Genomic DNA, 21,972 nt, shown 5'->3' on the forward strand with positions numbered 1-21,972 from the left:
GTATATATACCATCAATATGCCGTGTATATGTATTATTTTAGTGTTTTGTTTCTAATGCATGTTATTCTATAGTATACTATTCATTTATTTATATTTGCTAGTTGCTATGATCAAAATAATGTCACAAGGCCTCCAGTCAGGTGCTGGAAAATCCCAGACAAATTGTGAATGTTTTTAAAAAGAGAAAAGGGCGTGTCCCACACACCAAAACCCCATTCAAGATGTTATTCACATATTCTGGCACTAGAAAAACTATAACATCCAGATACTTGAGTCCGTGCTCTGAATTGGGCTTTTCTCTGTTGGGCATACACAGCACAGCTGTAACGTCGACAGTGCACTTCCTGTCGCACACAGGCATTCATGTTTCACCTTGCCATCCTTCAGGACAGACGCAGGAGAAGCTCTGGTAGTCCTCCGACTCCTGACACACTCCTCCATACTTGCAGGGTTTGGAGCTGCAGGGAGCCATCAAGGTTTCACAGTTCTCTCCTGTAACACACATGCAAAAGAAGACACACAGCTTTTAATAAAATAATTCTTTGAATGTGTTAAACAGTAACTTTCCCTGTGTGATATCATGTAGGAGTCTTGAACTTGGAGATAACCCAACCCAAATGGACACAGAATCATCTTTCAATCAGTGCTATCACTAGATTTTAGCCAGGTTCTGTCAGTGCTCGAGGCCTGCGGAGACATTTCCCTATCTGTTTCCATAACACATGGCTCGTACAGGAAGCCGGCTCCAGTTTCCGGCAATTGTGAAGCCATTTGCTGTTCTGTGAGACAGGAAGCAGGCAAACAGGAAATGTGTCAAGCACCCCGTTCCCACCCCGGCACAAGCTAAGGCCTTTTATTATTCAAAGTCCTGTGGATTTTTCCGAAAAGACGACTCGACAAATACAAGACAATTTGCCCTCAACCTTTCCATCATTATCTGTTTTGTCAAGTAATAAGTCAGATGACATACAATATTTTCCAGCTCTCTTCTCAGGGATGCTTGTGTACCACAAAGGAGCAGATTTGAGTCGGAGGCTCGGTGTCTTTGAGCCCTGAGGAAGTCTTGCTGTCGAACTTTACTCAACCGATATGTCATCCGCCGCACATTTTTCCCCTTTGCCCCAATAACTTACAGTACACAGGGTGTGGAAACTGCAGCCACCACATCCCAAGCAAGGGGAAGCCAGAACACCGAGCCAAAACGAGAAATACTTCCAATACTTTCATACCCGTGTAAGGCAGGATACAGTTGCACTTGTAGCCGGCGACGTCGTCGATGCACGTCCCCTGGTTGAGGCAGGGGTTGGAGGCACATTCGTTGATGTTGGTCTGGCAGTTTGGTCCTGAGGTCAGAGCGGACATTATTATCACACACACACACTTCGGTTTAAGTTTAAGATCAACAGTCAAGTGGGGTGGAAGTTAGGTTTGGATGACACACACACTGCATAAGCCAAAATCACACACACACACACACACTCATCCACACCAGTACTGACCGGTGAAGCCCATGCGACAGCTGCAAACGTATCCGCTGGTCATGTCCTTGCAGGTGCCGCCATTCATGCATGGGTTCGATTCACACTCGTTGTTGTTGATGTCGCAGTTTTTCCCGCTCCAGCCAGAATCACACAGGCAGTTGTAGCTGTCGTGGAGAGAAAAAGCTCAGTGATGAGCCCCAGATTACAGACACACTCGGTTGAGATGCAATGTGCCTGCAGCGTCTTTGGCCAGTCGGTGGACCGCCTCACCCATTGATCTTGTCCTCACAGTGACCGTGGATGCAGGGGTTGCTGAGGCACTCGTTGACCTGGGAGAAGCAGGTGGCGTCCTGGTATCCGTCTGGACACGCGCAGGTGAAGCCGTTGATGCCATCGATGCAGGTGCCGCCGTTGTGGCAGGGGTTGATGGCACACTCGTCGATGTTGATGTTACACATGGTGCCTGAAAGTAAGGAGAGGAGACCTTTCTGTTACAGCCACAGTTGTCTAACTTGGTGAAATGCACTAAGTAAGCTTCCTTGACGAAAGTTAGATGAGAACGATTGATGTGACTCTCACGTCTGCACGCTCGATACCAATCTGGCAATCAAAAGGAGGAGAGAGGAGGAGGCTGGTGGACGGGGACAGACAAGAGGTTCAGGTATAATTCATGAGCTGGTGCGACTAACTAAGTAAGTTGGTCGAACCAGTTCTAACAGTGGAAAAGTTAGTCCGCAGTCCTGGGAATGGATCTTCTCATCCAGCTTTCTTTTAAATGATCTAATCACATCACATGTCTTCATTGCACTGCACACAGTGCAGTGATGCGTTTTGAAATAACACTAATTTCAACTGTCCACAGGATGCCTTTGTGTAGTGTATTGTTTTAAACACACAACGGCAACTCACACAGCAGCAAAAGCCGCGACACACTGAAGTCTATATCTCGCTGCGAACGTATCAATTTCCAGAAACATGAGGGGTTTTAAGTCCCTCTTTGTCGGCGACTTGAAGCGCTGAAGCCATTCAGCCTGGTGCCACGCATAGCATAAAGGCGGCCCATTTAGCTTTAAAGCAGGGACCGGCTTCCAAGCTTTTAAAAGCTCAACTTTCAGGAATCTTTCAGGGAATCTTTTCTCCCGCTCTAATCCCAGGTGACCGTGTGTGCCAGAGTGTGTGTGTGTGTCCTCTCCTTTGTATGTGAGGGCAGCTTGCAGTGTCCTAACAGCAGCCGGTTGGGGACTATGGGTGGAGCTGGAAAGTGACACCGGCAAAGCCTCGGAGGAGCGTGCTCCCTCGCTCGCCATCTGTCACCCTCCCCGTCAAGACCCCTCACTCCCCCGTCCATACGTTTTGCACCTTAAAGCTCATTTTTGTCTGCCACTTTACCTGAGAGAGCAGCCGCATTAAACTCGTCTTTAGTTAACTTTTCAGGTGCAGAGCGCAACTTTCTCCAAGTTGAAGGTTTGCAATGGTTCAATAGAGAGATTAACCTGCACCTCACTAACAAGGTGAGGTGCATCTTGGAGGAGAATGCAGCAAAATAGCTAACTTGGCTATAAAATAAATGCATAAGCTATCACAACTTCCCTCTGCAGGGCTTGAGCTGAATCCTCTGCCACATTTAAGCCACATTTTAGAGAATGAGCAGTATGATGACAGACTCTCCGTGAACACGATTCCTACCTGTGTAGCCGGGCTCGCAGGCGCACTCGTAGCCATTGATCTTATCGATGCAGGTCCCGTAGTCACAGGGATTGCTCTTGCAGTCGTCAATGTTGATCTCGCAGTTGATTCCTGTCGGAAAAATGCTTTCAGTATTCCTAGAACGACAGAAGCCCTTCATTTTCACTGATTGTGTGTGTGTGTGTGTGTGTGTGGCGGTTACCGGTGGTGCCCTTGGTGCAGCTGCAGACGTAGGCGTTCTCTCGGTCCTGGCAGGTGCCTCCGTTCCTGCACGGCTGGCTCAGGCACTCGTTGATGTTGGTCTCGCACAGCCGGCCCGTGTATCCGGGTCTGCAGAGGCAGCTGAAGGAGGCCAGGCCGTCGATGCAGGTGCCGTAGTGACACGGGTCGGAGTAACACTCGTTGATGTCCGTCTCACAGTGTCTCCCAGAGTAACCTGGGAAAAATACATTCTTTTGACTTTTTTTCTTCCGCAATATTTTTACTGGTGTCCATCCTCTTTTGTCGGAGGGCCTCCCAACTTTCTACTTCTCTTATTTCTTTTTTTTCTTCTCGATTTTTAAACTTTTATACCTTCTGTACACTCGCAGGTGTACTTGTTGGGTCCGTCTGTGCACTTGGCGCCATTTTTGCACGGCGTGCTGGCACACTCGTCAATGTCTATCCGGCAAAGGCTCCCAGTGAAGCCTGCAAAAACAACAAGAGGGTGTTACTGTGTATGTGGGCATGAGCGGAGAGAGAGAGAGAGAGAGAGAGAGAGAGAGAGAGAGAGAGAGAGAGAGAGAGAGAGAGAGAGAGTGTGTGTGTGTGTGTGTTCAGATGTCGCTACTGTGTTCTCACCATTATAAAACCGGCCCCACTCATAATCCTGAGCCCATGCTATAAGAGCTCTCAACGAATCAGACATCTGCATGTTAATTAACAACTGTGCAACACTACAAACTCTCTATTTTCCCTTTCACTTCTTTTCAGCACGAATCCAAAAGGGGGGACACGGGGAGACTGGGGGAACCGATTTGTTCAAAGCTGGAAGGGGGGGGGGGGGGGGGGGGGTTTAGGGAGGGAGGGTAAGAGATGGGGGAAGAATGAAAGTTGCGAGGCCTCCTGACCAAGGGGTTGAGAGACAAAGGAGGGCCTGTCTGCTCAACGCAACGCCAAACTGAGCCCGTTGCCTCCTTTGTCCCTCAAAACTTTTCCATCACAATGTGCATTCTCCTGTCTTGCTCTCAGCCCTTCTGCACCCCCCCACTCCACCCCACCCTTCCCCTCCTCTCCCTGCGCGCCTCTAAAAAGAACCAGCTTGACCTTCGATCCTCCACTATTCAAACTCCTTGTCATTCAAAATCAACCAGCAGCTTTTTCTCCTTTCTTTTTACTGGAGTTATTCTCATCACAGGCATTTTCTTCTGGTCTCCCCTCACGTGACATGACGGTACAGTCCAAGGAAGACGAGGGTGTTGTCTGATCTGGAGATAACGTTTTGATCCCCCTCTCTTCCTCCACCACAGCAACGCGGGAACACACAGGTGGTTGGAGCTAAAAAGACAGACTCAGTGGCAGCTAATCCGGAGAGGAAATATTTGCGTGGCTGGCGGCGATGCTGATTTCTCCCAGTGGACCTCGCTGGAAGCTTTCAGAACCGCAGCGTAGACACAGTGGAGACGTGCTTACACGTGTGTTGTGAGTTACACAGATGCACATACTTAAAAAAAAACTGCGGTTGGAAAGTATCATCCTCTCAATAATAAGCTGAAAAAACTGCTGAAAAAAAGGTGTCCACTCTATCAGGCACTGTCTCTAAAGGGTTTATGTAATGACTAATTAATAGTAAATAAATAATTCATTCAGTAATGCTTTAATGGGGTTTAAAGTATCAAATCAGACCCAACCTAATGGCTGAAAACTGAAGAAGCGTTGGTAAAATATGTATGAACCATCATTCAACACAAACATTCGGACAAACCTCAGCGTTATAAAATGTGTGAGTGTTTTATTTTTGCAAGGATGTGATGCAAGAAATTACATTTCATCACAGCTCAGTTACTGTCCTCTGTGAAAGAGTTTATTCAGATGCATACAAATGCATCGACACACAAAGGCTGGAGCAGAAATGTAAGCATGCCCAGGGGCACGCACGCACACACACACACACACACACACACACACACACACCATGCACTTCAGCAGCCAAAGAGGGATTTATCCCCAGACTGCTGGAATCAGACATTTCAATGGCTCTCAGTGGGGTTTCCATGGCTATTCCATGTACAGAAATAATAAGAGGGGACCGTCGCCTCGGGCCTGGCTCGCAACGGGGACAAATTTACATCTCAAGCAGGGCGGTTAAGACCCCTTCCCCTTCTGTGCCCCTCCCTTCCTGCTTCAGCATAACGGTATGTGCCTCTCAGCAGCCCCCCTCCGCTCCTCTCACCCCATCTACCCGCCCAAAACAACACTTTCACCACCACCACTTTATGCTGCTTCCTCACATAACCCTCGCTCACTGTCACACACATTTTTTTTCGGCGTTAAGCTTCTGTGTTCACTCTTGTACCCCCTCCATCAATTCTAAAGCTTCCTTGTTGGGGTGTCTCTCTTTCTTCCTTTTCTTTTTCCTCTCAACAGGAGGAATCCTGCCTCACTCCACCCATGCCGCCTTTGATCCGCCCGACTCAGAGCTCGTCTATTTTCCTCCCCGAAAAGAACGAATGGAAAGAAAAAGAAAAAGGAAAAAAAATCACTTCCACCTCAGTGATCCCAATGAAACGCACAAAAAAACACATTTGAGGATCGTTCCTTTGCTTTCTTCTTGCCTCTCTATCCGAGATTCAATAGTTGCATTCCTTCACCCTCGAACAAAACATCAATACCTTTTGTCCAAATAGTGTAACTCCAACGGCATCTCTGGTTTAAAAAAAAAAAAAGGGCCTGCAACTAGCTGCCCTCAAAATAGACCAAACAACTATTTTCATTGGCCATTACGACAGTGAAAATGCGTTTTTTTATATAACCAGCTCTCCCTTTTTTCACAATCAAAAGCGACACGTTTCTGCTCACTCATCAGACTTTGCAAAGGGATAAAAAACTTGTTTCAAAAGTTCAAACTTCCTCAAGCTTCTCCCTATAGATTCTCCCCCCCTACACCCCGCGCCCCTCCTCCTCGACTGCTGCGCTCGTTCCGGGCCTGCGAAAGCCCGCCTCAGGGCTGGGATTTGTGCCCGTCCAGAAAAGGTGTTTGTGTGTGCGTGTGTGTGTTTGCGTTTGAGTGAACTAGAGAAAGACAGTAAGGTAGAGAGAGAGAGAGAGAGAGAGAGAGAGAGAGAGAGAGAGAGAGAGAGAGAAAACGAGAGAGATCGACCTCTGTGCCCCCTGGCCCCCTCGTCTCCCCCCCCTCCCCCCCCCCTCCTCTGCAGCAGCCTCACCTGTGGGGCACTGGCAGTGGAAGGCGTTGATCTTGTCGATACAGTTGCCGTTGTTCAGGCAGGGGCTGTGGGCGCACTCGTCCGTATCGATCTCGCAGAACTCCCCTTCGTAACCTGGCCAATTAGCAAGGGAGGACCAGCAGGGAGATGGATTGGTTAGACGGAGAGGCATTTTCACACTGCTGTATATATATTTATATATATATATATATATATATATATATATATATACTGCTAAAATAGCTATATATGATACACACAGGCTATTCGAATAGAAGTAGCACTGCAATTATCTTCTTGATTAATCATTGTCAAATATATATGTTACGTTTAAGGTGACGTCATCAAATAGTTTTTGATGAATTTAAACAATCCAACGCCTAAAGACCTTTAAGTCTCCCACAAGACAAAGAATAGCAGCTAAGTCCTCACAATAATTTCCGGTTATTACTTATCAATTAATCAATAAATGAAGTAATCGTTCGAGTTCTATTTTCAAGATTTATGGAGCACAAAGTAACGCCTTCAGATGGCTCATTTAATCTGACTGAGAGTCCAAAACAAAAACTAAATTTCAGTTAAAACAATTCTCTTCATGAATGGATCGAACAGTTTTGCGTCCATGCGACTTGTTTGTACGCCTTGATTTACCGCATTTGGTCCATATGAATCCTGACAAATACGTGCTAATGTCACTTTAAGAGCCAGCCCAACACCTGAGCATCCGTATTTTATTTTGTATGAACTTACCTGGCATGCAGATACAGTGGAAGTCTCCTATTTGGTCCAGGCAGGTGGCCTCATTCATACACGGGTTCGACATGCACTCGTTGATGTCCAGCTCGCAGCGCGGCCCGACGTAACCCCGCTGGCACTTACACTGGAACGAACCCTTGGTGTTGATACACTTCCCCGCGTGCTCACACGGGTTGGAACCTGTTGAAACAGATTAATAAATTCAGCTTTGCTACAACGAGGCGCAATCAAGATGATTTAGGAGGGTTTAGTGTTGTTTTTGAGGAAGTCAAACCAAAGCCATTTGTTATTTCCTGCGATTACGGCCACAATTATGTGAAACCGAAGCTCATGTAAAACAGGTCACCAAGGGTTAGGGTTAGGCACGTGTGAGGCCGAAAAGCTTTCTTGACATTAATTTGGTGGAAACGACACAACAGGCAGAGAGTTTGAAGGTCAGGTGGTGTGACGTTTTTTACCCAGGGAGCACTCGTTAACGTCCTGATCGCACGAGGCACCGATGTATCCGGACGGGCAGGTACAGAAGTGATTGCCGCTGACGGGGTTGGTGTCGCAGTTGGAGCCTTTCTGACACGGGTTGCTGATGCAGGCGTCGTCCAGCTGGCACAGCAGTCCTGACGCACATAACACAGAAGATGGATTTAACATCCTCCGTACAGTATTAAGTATTCAAATGGTGTACTACTGTAAGTACACATGGCAAAAAAAGGTATTTATTGTGAAACAGCACATTATTTAGGTGAAAAAGACCTTCCTCCAGGAAAAAACTGATAAACGTCATGACATTGGCTTCTACAAATAGCAAGGAGACTATAACGTGTCATCTGTTTGCTGCAAATAAATAAATAGCACATGTGTACTCGCGGGCCGTTCAGGACACCAGAACCACAAGAGAAACCAAACATTCGCCTCTATAAATGTGACTTTCTCGAGACGAAGCCCTTTACGCCTTTCTTTTGAACTTGTTGCTTCCCGTATCCTTCACAGCCCCCAAGAAAGACAGCTAGAGTAAATAACTTGAAAATGAAATCAAATAAAAAATGCCTGTCCTTTTAAAAAAATATGCAGAAAATTTACAGAAAAAAGAATCTCTTTGTGTTTTAATATCAACATGCAATCATCTTTTCTTCAATGTGAAGTCTGCTAACGCTAACTAATAACGACCAATTTCAACCAATATCATGACATCCATCTATCAATTTGAAACTTTTCGTGAAGGGAGGGGTGTGTGGAACGCCGCTGCTCCGTGTTGCGCTAAGTTCTAACCCCGCCCACCTTTCGTGGTCCAATCAGACGCAAGGATTTGATCTAAATTCCGCTTTGTATCTGTACACCGTACAACTACGCCACAGGACAGACGTATGAGTTTCACTGGGACGTCATCCTTATCAGAGTGTTGCATACTCTCATAAAACCATTTCCTGTTGAGCATTAAGAGACCGTTTCCTGTAAACCTGAATAAACGTGTAGCCACCTGTCCGGCCCAGGGGGCACTCGCAGTAGAAAGAAGCTACGCGGTCGTGACACGTGGACTCTTGGTGGCACGCAGCACTGGCACAGTCGTCAATGTTCTCGCTGCAGTCGTCCCCAGTCCAGCCGTTCACGCACACGCACTGGTAGCTGCCGTAGGTGTTGTGGCACGTGCCGCCATTTTGGCAGGCATTGGGCATCAGCTGGCACTCGTCAACGTCCTCCGTGCAGAGCTGACCTGCGGGGGAGCAGCAGTCAGGGGATTCAAGGCGGTTCGCATCCCAAAACAATCCCTTTAATTGACTGGCTTGATGATATGAAGTTACTTCGATCGCTTTACAAACCTGTAAACTCTGGTTTACACTGGCAGTTGTAGGTGTTGACTCCATCTACACATGTCCCTCCATTCTGACACCCGTGGCCTGGACAGTCGTCGATGTTATGGTTGCAGGTTTTTCCTGTAAAACCTGAAACAAAGTGGGAAATATGAGCTTCAGATTTCCAGTTTCTCATTTCTCCTGCGTCTACAACAAGAGAGTGAAACTCACTCTACGGTTAAATGTGGTCAACCGTCTTTTTCCTTCCAAAGAGAGAAGGCAGCTGTAACCTCTTGAGGTTTGTGGTGACCTCGCTGTGTAATAACATCCACTCAGCTATACAGTTACACAAGAGGCAACCGCTGGACTGTACATGTGGCATGGTGGACAAAATATGTATTAAAACCAGTCCAAGTCATCACTTCCATTGCCAGAGGCCTTCAGACACAATGTTTTCCGAAACATGAAAATGTAAATCATTTTATTAGTAGAAAGAAATTTCAGTGACAGTTAAGAGATTTTTTTGGGGAATCTTGTGGGTTACGATATTTCTGTGGGCTTTTTGCAGGTAGTAGGTCAAGTTCACTTTTTTTTTAGGGAGTGGGACGGGACAGGAGTTAAAATCCACTCATAAAGACGTTGTTCCATGATGCCTGTTTCACTACTACGGCAAAGTTCACCTTTAAAAGGAGGATCTTGAGTTTGTTTTAAGTTGTTTTCAAGGGTAATATTTCAGGGAAGATGTTTCAAGGAACATCTTGTTCTGGACTCAGTGGTCAACGGATAAAAACAAGCCAAAGTTAGTCTGTGCGAAGGTGACGAGGTGGTGGGCACGACTAAAGTCCCCAGCAAGCTTTGCTCCACTCTGCTATGTGAAAAGGATGTTGTCCTTTGACCATTTCCTTATGATAAGCCCCGATGTCTTCCTGCTCTGCCTTGTTCACACAGTGGACACACCAAAGCAAAAACACACACGTATGTATGCAAAGACACACACAAGCAGGAACACCCTGCCCTAAATGACATCATCCCTGAAAGCAGCAACAAACAGGCAGAAACATTTCTATTCCTGAGCGATAACCTGACTGTAGTTCAAGAGGATCATGTCCTTTTACAAACGATGGATATGATCCATATTTCACCTCAAGGCTTGTCTTCTTCAGAACAATGTCAAGGCCAGGAAACACCTGAAGGTGGCACAAAAGAAGTGATCCTCCCAATTTCGACCAAATATTTGTGTCGAGAAGCTCGAGGACGTAGCAACTGCCCTCGGGGCTAGTTGGCAGACGACTGTGTCGGCAGACAAACTCATGTCTCAAAACTATCTGCAAACAATTCCGCTAATGTGGAGCATTTTGTTTTGGTTAAATATAAGTGGATGGCACGACGGTGCTGGTCACGTCAGTATTTCATCATTCCAGATGTGAACAGAGGTGTGCCGAGGCCTCACATGTCATCACATGAACAAACATCTCCTCCTAACCCCCGATGGAGGTGTCACCTCCCTACCTGGCACACAGGAGCACTCGTAGCTGGTCTCTCCCTTCTGGATGCAGGTGCCTCCGTTGTGGCAGGGCGACGGGTTGCAGGGCAGGTAGCGGCTCTCGCAGTGTCTCCCCGTGTACTCCTGCGGGCACTGGCACTGGTAGCTGCCGACCTCGTTGACGCACACCCCGCCGTTCTTGCAGGGCGACTGGCTCGCGTCGCACTCGTTGACGTCCTGTTTGCAGGTCTTTCCGGAGAAGAAAGGCGTGCAGGTGCAGATGTAGTGAGACACAATGGCGGAGCACTGGCCGCCGTAGGCGCACGGGTTTGAGGCACAGGGGTCGGCTTGTTGGCACAGTTTACCTGAGGGCACGGAGAAAAGGCTGTTCTTGTATTGTACCTAGTATCGAGCACTGCCCTTTTTTTGCTGGGGTTTCTTCTGATTAAGAGAAGACACGTCAGGCAAAGACATTTGACGTGTTTCATGCGCTGGGCAGTTTTGAGATTTTGAGCGACTGCTGCTTCCATAGGATGTCAATTGGCAACTGTAGATTTTTCCAAAATGAGTTTTTCACTTCAGTAGCATACATAAATACACAAAATACACAAAACTTTAGTGTTTAATGAAGGTTAATACAGAGGGCTTTGTTCATATACAGCATATTTCATAGCCTGATTTATGTAATACTGTATTCCTAATTAATGGTGAAAATAGATTTGATAATACAAAAATATATAACCTGGCTTTATCCAATGTTCAGCTCTATGTTATAGAAATGTGTGTAAATTAGCACATATTTAATCAGATAAAACTTACTCAATACAAAAAGTATTGTCATAATGTAAGTAAACAACTCAAGACGTTTTATTGCATTATCTAGTTTTCCCTATTCACCAATAGAAACGATATGAGGCAGAGATCTATAGGTTGCCTCTCCAGTTTATCACCTTGCAACCCCTCTGATATGTCTCATGATCAACTCCACCGGTAAAGCCCTCTTCGTATGGTGCTGTTGCGTGTTACCTGACCATCCGGGTGGGCAGTGGCACTTGTACGTCTTGAGACTCTCCAGCTCGCAGGTGCCTCCGTTGCGACACGGCGAGCTACTACAGAAGTTGTTGATGGGCGTCAGGCAGCGGCGGTCGGTGAAGCCCAGTTTGCAGGTGCAGTTGAAGTCCACCGTGTTCCCCTTGGACACGGCGCGACACATGCCGCCGTTCATGCATGGCGAGGTGGTGCACGGGTCGTGGAACTGGCACCTGCTTCCTGCGAATCCGTCCCGGCACCTGAGACCACACAGAGGGAGAGGTTAGCAACGAGCCCTCGACGGGTGGTCGCATCTACGAGGTCAATTACTTTGTCTGCCGACTGTTACGTGCATCCTTATCTCAGCTCAGATGCTCATTAACATTTTTTTCTTTTTTTTACAGAAAAACAAAAATGCCAGACATTCATAAATGACACTTTCTTTCTTATGTTTGCTCGATTAATTTAGGTGTAACTGTGGGCGCCCATTTAAGTCATTATTTATGAAACAAAAGATCATGTAGAACCAGCATTGTATCATGAATACACACAATTTCCAAATGATCTAATAAAAAACCTTCTTTCTGGAAGATATATCGGTCTACTAATAAATGTCCATTCTATCTTCATTTAAAATTAGCATCACAAAGAGTGGAATCGGTCAAAGGGAATTCCCAAACACTATTTTCATCCATCCAATCGTTTTCAGCTGAGCACAGATAGAGTTCACCGGGGTAAGACAACAGGGTCATCCCGCTTCTTTGCTATTGTGCTTATAAATCAGCTGCATGGGTAACAAACAGAACTAACTATGCATTTCTCTTAAACAACGGTCCTGTCCAGGCCGTTTTTACAACACGGCAACAAGGCCATGTGTAGCTATGCTTTAAGCGGGACATTCGTCTTTCTTTTGCCCTCCCTCCGCCAACAATGTGCTTCAGGCCGTAAAACGGAGTGGGCTGAACCGAGGGGGGGATAAGCTCCTGTGATGTTTCTCACAGGTTGAGTCATAAACGCAACTCGGACCCCAGCGAACCAGTTCCCAGAGAGGGAGGGAGAGAGAGAGAGAGAGAGAGAGAGAGAGAGAGAGAGAGAGAGAGAGAGAGGTGCTGGAGATCACTGGGACACATTCACACATTTACAATTACAATGAGAGGAGTTGAAGGGATTCCCCTGAGGATACGCACAGCTCAACAAAGAGGGGCCACACACACAGAGCATGCACACACTCATACCTACACTGTGTGCAGTCTTTCACACAAACACACACACACACACACTTCGTACATTCACAATTGCATGATCCTGCAAACAATTATAATATCCGATTAATCCGTTTGCGTCATTTATTATGTGAAAATGACCAACATTTCCTTGTTGCATCTCTTTTATAAGACGATACTCTCTCTCTCTCTCTCTCTCGATCCATTCATCACTGAGGCCAGGAGTTTGTTGAAGGCATGGTTGGTGATTGTTTCAAAAACATTTGGGATATTTTAGGTGACTTTCTCATCACATCGTGACAGCTATCAATGAATCCGATGCTGTGTAAAGAAAAGAAGAAAAGAATCCGGTGTCTGTGTCCGTCGCAGCAATGACGCTACGGGCAGCAGCTGCTTAGCTTAGCTTCGGAAACAGAGGAATATAACTAGCCTACACTGGCTAATTGGTTATAAATTGGCTAATTGGTTATAAATCTGAAAATATCTTATTACAGAACAATAAATTGGGATTATAAGTGGTTGGACCGGGCATTCACTGCCAACTGTCAGCACATGACAATTTCCATTTGACACCACAACCAACCACCTCAGACCTGCCACAGTACAGCCTCCCCTTCGCCACCGCCCCATATTCATCAGCTTCAGAGATGCAATACTGTCGTCAACAAGGCTGGGTGGCCAGGCGGGCCTGGTCATTACAAAAACAAAGCGTCTACTCAATGGCCCCCGAAGAAAAATATCTGCAGTATTTGGAATTCTTGCCCCTAATCCGTCCTTTCCAAAAGTCAGGAGGCAAGAAAAGCAGCCATCGTGGCACCGTTCAGCAGCTCTCGGCTCTGAAATGCGCTCGCTTTGACCCTTTTGTCAGCACTCATTCATCCCGAGGACAAGGCGGCATCTATGCCACAGCGTTTGAGCCGCAAGCCAACATGACGGAGACTTCAAAGCACCTTGCCCCCACCTCAGCGCTCGTTATTCTTCCCTCCCCGGAGAGGATTTGCTCCGGCAGCAGACAAGAGATGGGAAGAGGATGAAAAGGAAGAGACGGTGGCGATACCCGGCAGATTTGTGGAGGATGAATTCCTGCACAGGGGAAAATCACACAAGGAATGTCTAGAAATCCAAATCGCTTCTCTCTGAATACGTTGTGTTTTACTCTCACGCAGAAACAATATAGCGCACGAAGCATCCTGCCGACATCAAAGCGGCCTTCCCACAACAGTAAAACCCGCTGTCACTCTCAAATACCTGACCAGAGCCAGCAAGTCTGTTAGCCCCGAGGGGCTGGCAGGACCACGTCCCCAAACATTCCCAGGGGGTCCAATGTGTGTGTGTGTGTGTGTGTGTGTGTGTGGGTTTAGGGACAGGGTTTGTAGGAACGGCCGTGTGTTTAGACAGGGTCTCCCTCTCAGGGGATTAGGCAGCGTTAGGACTGTGGTAAGGAAAAGAAAACATCACATGCTAGGCTGCCCGCTGCACAAACAGCAGTAGTGAGTGGTGGCATGTCACCGCGCAGAGAGCGGAGCGGGGAACCTTAGCTCGCTGTCATTTGGCCTGAAGATCACTGAAGCATTAAGGTTAAACAAGCGCTGGCGGCAGAAGCCCAAAGTCAAATCTGTTACATGCAGATACATATAAAATCTCAGCTGTGTTTTTTCTTTACAAAGTCACACAGTCAAATAAATGATTGAGTAATAAGTGGAGTCATTTTATGGCCTCTGATATTGAACCCTTCACACAAGGAAAAAGCTCCCAAAAAACACTTGAGACAGTGATATATATGTATGTATAATCCTCCTGCAGTTTCTGTGATGATGAAACTGCACAATTGGCAACTTTACAGTTTGTTGTTCCAAATCTAACAACGAGAGAGAGACAGTAACTCTGGATACTCTTGTTCCACTTTCTGATTTAATCTGATTAAACAAACATAACTGGACATGAAAAATACAAATTCTTCTACATCATTTATGAGCGTCCGTATCAAGGACATTAGGAGTGTGTGTGTGTGTGTGTGTGTGTGTGTGTGTGTGTGTGTGTGTGTGTGTGTGTGTGTGTGTGTGTGTGTGTGTGGGTGTGTGCTGCTAGAGGGCCAGTCCAGTTAAGTCCCAGCGATGGCGGGTGCTGAGGTCGTGAGGCGCCACACGAGCTCGCTGGAAAAAGGCCGCAGGGAGCAGGTGCGCATGTTAATGAGGAGACGGCAGCTGCTGCTCCCGGCCATTCACCCCCCCTCCCCCCATCCCTCCCCTCTCTCCTCCACCCTCTACACCTCCCGTCTCCCACCGCTCTGACTCCTTCCTCTGCATGGCACCCCATCCTGATACCGTCCTCAAGCGCAGACGGAGCCAGGGGCCACGCACTGCAAAAAGGTTAAGCGCATTAACTTAAGCACTAGTCTGCATTAGTCAGTAGGACTTTATTTTCTGAATGCTATTGAGTTAGTGTGTGGTTCCCATTTAAACACTAATCCAAATTATATTAGCGTAAATATATTTCAAGAATCAAGCTGTCGGGTTGGACATTTTCTACAGTGTTGGAATCTGAACCCCCCTCCCTCCTCCTTTGCCTTCACTACTCTGCAGAGAAATGACGAGCCAGCGAGGAAGAGAGGAGAGAGGAGAGAGGAGAGAGGGAGAGCGAAGGATGAGTGGGCCCATTGTTTTTCCTCCCCATTCAGAGTTGACCACAGGCCGGGCGTATTCAGCTGTTACGCCTCCTCTTTCCTCTCTTTTCCCTCCTATCTTTCTACAAAAAAAGAAATCTTGCTAATCGTCTTTCTTTATTTATGGCTCATCCCTGAATTTCTTTCTCATTATTGGTTTCACTTCCTCTGTTCAAAGTCGTACGGTCGCTCCCCTCTGAGCATCTTCTTTAGGATTTATAAGTCTCGACTGAACAACTCCCCCTAAAACTTGTGTCCAAGTTACCCCGAGCTTGCTCTGCGACGTTTTTATGGGTCTGTGTCAAGCGCAAGGCAAAATAAAAGCTTAAATCCAAACAGCACACACGAGCAGCGGGGCACAAACAAAGGAGTCTGGAGAGAAAGGACGCTGGAACTGGTTTGGTTGGGTTTCCAAGCGGGGGAAAGACAAAAAAAGGAGGTTGCCAGTTCAGATGGAATTTGGGTGTTTACTCTAAAGAGTCTCCCCTGCGCTGATTCTTAACCCGAGGCTCGCTGGCAGCCGCGCTTTCTGCGGCTCCTTGAAAAAAAGGAAAAGACACCTGGCATCTGCCCCTCGCGAAACAGCCCGGCGTCTCACACCGAGGCCCGAAAGACAAACAGCGAGCGAGACGCCGCGCCCTCACCTCGGTGCACGTGGACGCTCTGTGCAAACACTCGGGGCTGAGGTGCTCGCCGTAAGTCAACTGCAGCACACGCGAGGCGAAGAATGCTCACAGTTTGCTCTTTGACTTGGCGAGAGCCCGTCAAATAAACGCTCAGCGAGAAAGCGGCCTTCACGGGCAGCGGGCTTAACTGCCTCGATACGAGCACAAACTTATAAATAGGTGTGTGTGTGTGGGGGGGGGTAAAACAAAAGAGACTCAACGACTCTTTTATAGCGTCTTTGCTGTATTCAAAACAAACAGAGAAAAGCAGCTGCTTCAACAAAAGAAATCTTCTGGCCCGGCGAGCGGCATAATCTCAACAGCAGCAGGTAAACTGGGCCGCTGGAAAGGTAAATACAGAAGACATGAAAAGAGGGGCACAAATCAGAAGCTGAGCAAATATCAGGTGTTCGGGAGGTGTCGTATAACGGCAGGGACAGCAGTGGAGTTATCTCGGCGGTAAGGCCGATACTGTTATTATCCTCTCTGTCATCCCGGACCCCGGGAGCCCTCATTGTTCTCCTCGGCGCTCACTTCTGGGCCCCGTCTCTTCTTCTATTGCCGCCGCGGTAGCCCGTGGCAACAGGTCCGCGACACTGATGGGATGCATAACAGAGGCCGGGCGGCGGCGGCGGCGGCTCGAGCCCGCAGCAGATGTTGTGGTGACATCTACCCTTGGCCAGGCGTCACTCTGAAGGGGCTTTCCTCAGCGTCGGGGCCAATCTGCCATCTGCCATCTTTCGGAGGCTCGCGCGCAGACCGGGGCACAGAGGCTTCGAACGCGTAATATGTGGGCTACACATGTGCGCTGTTCACAAATAATACAACTGGAGGCACGGCGCAGGTTTCGGCAGCTGTACGGACCCCAATCTGCATCCATTTTAAGAAGCTTAGTGAATTAGGTTGTGCATTTATACAATTATTGGGTCTTGTAAAGCTCTGTGGGAGACAGAATCGGTGTCTGGTTCCATTTCTGTAAATGACATAAATACGATTATTTTAGGATTATTCTTTGTTCAGCTCACCTATTAGATGTTGAACTTATCTCCAATAAAGTCTGCTCTGGCAACAAACATGCAAGCCAACAGATTACCTCAAGCCCTTTATTTAGAGATATAACTGAAAGTGAAAGTGAACTGCATGTGCAAACACAGCTACTGGCAGTCACGATGATGCACGATGAACAAGGAACCAGAAAATGAGTTCATCAGCTCAAATTAATCTGCGACGATATAAAGGATAGGGTTTGGTTTTTTTTTTCTTTTGCTTCATTCTCAGATAGCCAGGTGAGGATATGTAGATTTGTATTTTAGAATTCATTTTTTTTATTGGTCGGACAAAAAAAATAAATACATTTGCAGATTTATTCCTAATCTTTAGGACATGCAATAAATCATTTTTAGACAGCTATGGTAATACTTCTTTTGTTTTTCTTTCATTTTTAAAAGATGTAAATAACAGTTGTGCTTTAACATTTAAAACATATATGTGTCTCCCTCTCTCTCTCTCTCGGCTCTCTCTCTCTCTCTCTCTCCTCTCTCTCTCTCTCTCTTTCTCTCTCTCTCTCTCTCTCTCTCTCTCTCTCTCTCTCTCTCTTTCTCTCTCTCTACTCTCTCTCTCTCTCTCTTTCTCTCTCTCTCTCTCTCTCTCTCTCTCTCTCTCTCTCTCTCTCTCTCTCTCTCTCTTTCTCTCTCTCTCTCCTCTCTCTTCTCTCTCTTTCTCTCTCTCTCTCTCTCTTTCTCTCTCTCTCTCTTTCGGTGCCAGGAGTCAAACCCCCCCACACTTCCTGTCGTCCCACTCGTTCTTATTTCCTTGCTGTGTGCCTGGTTTAAGTCCCCTTTAGCCTTGTCTGATCTGTTATTAAAGCGTTGCCCAAAGGGGGAGGACAGAGGAGTGGAGGAGGAGGGGGGGGGGCTTTCTCCTCGTTTCCTTTCCTCCACACTTCCCTCTCTCTCTTCTTGCCCTCTCTTGTGTTTTCCCAGCAGCATTTGGTGGCCGACCACTGTGACAACTCTGCCACCACTGGTGGCGAGAATCAACAGTGAAAAGCACGCTTAAATTCAGCTTCAATCACACAAATCAGAGTCTCGTGAAATGAAAATAGCTCTTCCACTGAAACCAAAGCTGGCACCAAAAAATAAAAAAAGAAGAAGCAGGGTTGTTATTTGTTGTGGAGATGAAACCAAAGTTACCACCAAAATCCCCACTGGCTACAGAAATTAAGGGGAAACGCTGTCCCTCTTTCCCTCTTCTTACATCCATCCATCTTTCCCTTCCTCTCTAATCGCACAGGAGAGCTGACCTGGCCGGCCCACATCTGGCAGCCTTCATTAGAGACCCCTGTTTATTTGGGGAGCGTTATGGACACAGCCCATGGGAAAGAGTCAGCTTCCCCAAGGACCGACCACTCGGTGTGTGTGTGTGTATGTGTGTGTGTGTGTGAATGTCTTGAGAGTCTTAGCAGCTCCTAATGACTTCTGCCACTGCCGACTTTACGAGGCTGGAACCACTTTGGGGCTTTACGGGTGTCTGAAGGTGTATCCGACGGTGCAACCGGACACTTAGGTTGTCGCCGTACACGGGGACTTTAAGGCTTGAGCCGAGCACGCCAACGTGTCACATCACGTCATCCTCCAAGTCACCGATGAATCAAGACCAGGATTCAACTGCCAGATTGGTATAAGCGGCCACAGTTTATACATTTATTTTGTGAGTTAGCCAAACAACAAAAGAACTGTCGGCAAATTATGTTTTTTAAGGGATAAAATGCTACTTTGGTTTTTTTTCGAAAGCCCAAAAAGTTTTGGAAATACAAATGTATGTATTATCTGCTCAAAAATATTGTCTTAATATTTCAGACAGTAACCATTTTGGTTAGCTGCTTATAGCGATGGAAAACTAATCGACAGCTGACACGAGCAGATAGTTTTGGTTAAAGGAGCCGCTTGGCAGCTAAACTTTAGACTGAGCAATTCATAAGTAAACATAATCCCACTTCTGAATGGGACTAGAAGTTCATTTTTGCAGACAACTACCACTGGATTACACTGTAAAACTGAAGACAATTTAAACACAGGATTATTCTCAGGCAAGCTCTGGGGTTGTACGTTGTAAGCAGATTAAGGGATGCTTATTCCCAATGGACATCAAAGATTATGACATCCTTGAAAAGAGTACATCACTATCTAATCAAGAAAATATGTGCCTCATGTCTGCGTGTTAGGATTTGACTGAGTTATGAATTTGAGAAAATCCCTAAAATACATAATTATCATGAAGTAATCCTTGATTAAATACTGTGACTTGTCAGGTCTGGCTACGTGTTGTAACTTATGAGGCTGGAGGAACCTTTTGTCTGTGTGAGGAATGGATACCATGATTGTTATCCGTCTTACAATCTGCATTACTGCTTTACTGAAACACTCCATCACACTCCATTCTCCTAAACACGCAGGGAGTAAGTGTGTGTCAGCGGCGTCTAAAAGCTAAAAGCACACCTGGCAGACAAAGTCAATCTGTTCCTGTGTGGAGCTGAATTGGGCAAAACCACAAGTAATCATGGGTATTATGGAGGATGCTGCTGTGCTACAGACAGGTGGTCTGGCTGAAAGGTAAGAAAAAAAGAGAAATAAATGAGGAAGTGTGGTGTGAAGTATGCCCAGTCTCTCTCTCTGTCTCTCTCTGTCTCTCTCTCTCTCTCACACACACACACACACACACACCCTGTCAGTCCTCTCAGTCGGCGATCAAAGTTTATGTGATTTGTCTTGGCATATGCCAATGAGGGAGGCTCAAATATCTCTAATCCATTGCGGCGAAGTTCCCCACCACCAAGTCACTCCGTTCAGCCAGAACACTCTGACGATCAGCCTCTCACCGGCCGGACTCTTGCCAACGGGAACCCGACACCGGCGGCGGCGGCGGCCATATAAAAGCCTCGCGCTCTGTGTTTCTCGCTGTGTGATGATATGATCAGATACGGCACCTTTTCTTCCCTCGGGCTACTCTGAGGCTGTTTCCTGACTCTGAATGGATGCGTCGAGGGAGGGGGGGGGGGATAATGTGTGTGTGTGTGTGTGTGTGTGTGTGTGTGTTGAGATAGAGTCATCTGACCTGAACAGAGGTGCCATTAAGGAATCCCCAAGAACAAGGGCTCACTTTCATTGAAGTGGTTGCATACTGTAGCAGTCGCCCCACATACCAGCGAGGAACTAAAGACTCTGTTCGTTATCTTGTGCAAACACAGAAAAATCGGAAACAGCTCCCTCACCCCAAAAGAAAATTGTCTACTTATGTCAATCAAAAAGAAACGCGTCAAATTAATGATTGTGATTTGCGACACAAGATTACGAAAGAAGCATCTAGAGAAAGAGTATTTTAGCCATGCGTCACGGGCGTCACACTTTAAATCTGCGCCGGTTTGTATTTGTAGCATTATGTTTTGACAGCTGTCAAGTGTAAAGATAAAGGCACGGCCAAATTCTCAGTTTTTGTTTATTCGTCTATTTGTATCTACTCAGACTCACGAAATGAGACTAACTTGAACTTCCTTTGAAGTTAAAAGTTAAAAGAAAAGATTATTTTGTTAAAAGAAAATGGGAACATATTTTATTTACAATACTGAGCCCATGGATCACACTAATGTAAGTCGACAAGTTTTGGAGAGCATTTTTCAAAACTGTTGGGTTTTCTGATGGCGCAAAACTAATTCTTTGAAGACGTGCTTGTCTGTGTGATATGCTTTGCTTCCAGTCCGGCCTCATGCATTACCACTGAGGAACCTAAACAACCACGTGACTCCGTGACTCTCCGCGATCAAAAGCCTGTCAGTTGCAATTTTTCATCGCTCCGGCGAACCGGCGATGAAAGTTTGTGATCTCTCAGCTGCGTCCTTCCTCGCCGGACGTCTCTCATCTCTCCGGGCAGAGAGAAGCGCCGCTGCGAGCCGCTTTGATTCTGGGCCATGGTGCCACTGGAATTTGCGAGTTATTTTTCCTGGTCTCGATTGGCTCGGCTCTGTCACTGCTCGCTCCTGCTGCCAAGCCTCTGCACTAAATGAGAGGCCTCCTCTGAGCCCTTTGGAGATAAACTTCAGTCGGGATCTTCCAAGACCGGGACGGACCCCGATATGAAGAGGGAGGCGGTATTCATGGTATGGCATGTCAAGTGGGCATCTGTGAGGGCCAAATCAAACTGAAGCGTCCAGTCACACTTTGCTTGACCTCGACACAACACTTGAGTTCAAGAGCGGCGAAAACTACATCGTATTCCCGTCAAGAGTGAGGGGAAAAATAAAATCTCCACGGCCACGCTGGATACCACAAGCAGATATCAAAGATATGCATTAACTCTTTGCCTTTAACCGAATGAACCCTGGAGAGTGACGTTAGTCAACTGGGTTAGTGCAAGAGCCCGAGTCAAGGATTACGCCTGTTGGATCTGACCAAATAATCCCAGCGATGTCATCGGGGTTAATGTGGTGAGGAATTGAGATGTTGTATAACTTTAATAACACACTTGGTGCGCGGAGTTTGAAAGACCAGGGAGGGTTGATGGAAAGACGCTCAAATTAGCATTTTGCTGGATCCTACCAGTAATATTAAATGTGTGGCTACCAAAAACTCAGCTTTACACGCAGACCTCACAGCAACAAGAGAAACAATCTTACGCGTCGCTATAAAGAGATTTTAGAACAAAAGTCATTTCCACACATATTGAATCACACAACAGCAGCAACTTGAAACTTCACTGGCAAACGACACATCGTTGGAGAACAG

At 46.7% G+C, this 21,972-nt stretch overlaps 1 protein-coding gene across 2 annotated transcripts in view; it reads right to left on the reverse strand.

Moving 5' to 3' along the window:
* LOC137805032 (neurogenic locus notch homolog protein 1-like) overlaps positions 1–21,972 on the reverse strand; it is a 39,777-nt gene that overhangs the window by 14,951 nt on the left and 2,854 nt on the right. For both annotated transcript variants that reach the window (XM_068604682.1, XM_068604681.1), the window contains exons 3-16: positions 11,643–11,905; positions 10,643–10,981; positions 9,161–9,283; positions 8,821–9,054; positions 7,805–7,960; positions 7,341–7,526; positions 6,591–6,704; positions 3,742–3,855; positions 3,371–3,604; positions 3,169–3,279; positions 1,753–1,945; positions 1,501–1,646; positions 1,231–1,344; positions 374–493 (exon numbers count right to left, since the gene is read on the reverse strand). In XM_068604682.1, the coding sequence (XP_068460783.1) occupies positions 374–493; positions 1,231–1,344; positions 1,501–1,646; positions 1,753–1,945; positions 3,169–3,279; positions 3,371–3,604; positions 3,742–3,855; positions 6,591–6,704; positions 7,341–7,526; positions 7,805–7,960; positions 8,821–9,054; positions 9,161–9,283; positions 10,643–10,981; positions 11,643–11,905 (2,447 nt within the window). The remainder of the gene's footprint in view (positions 1–373; positions 494–1,230; positions 1,345–1,500; positions 1,647–1,752; positions 1,946–3,168; positions 3,280–3,370; positions 3,605–3,741; positions 3,856–6,590; positions 6,705–7,340; positions 7,527–7,804; positions 7,961–8,820; positions 9,055–9,160; positions 9,284–10,642; positions 10,982–11,642; positions 11,906–21,972) is intronic.

This window comes from Clinocottus analis, unplaced genomic scaffold (genome assembly GCF_023055335.1).
Source record: "Clinocottus analis isolate CAN_PGR_092001 unplaced genomic scaffold, fCliAna1.0.p SCAF_7, whole genome shotgun sequence".
Classification (NCBI taxonomy): domain Eukaryota; kingdom Metazoa; phylum Chordata; class Actinopteri; order Perciformes; family Cottidae; genus Clinocottus; species Clinocottus analis.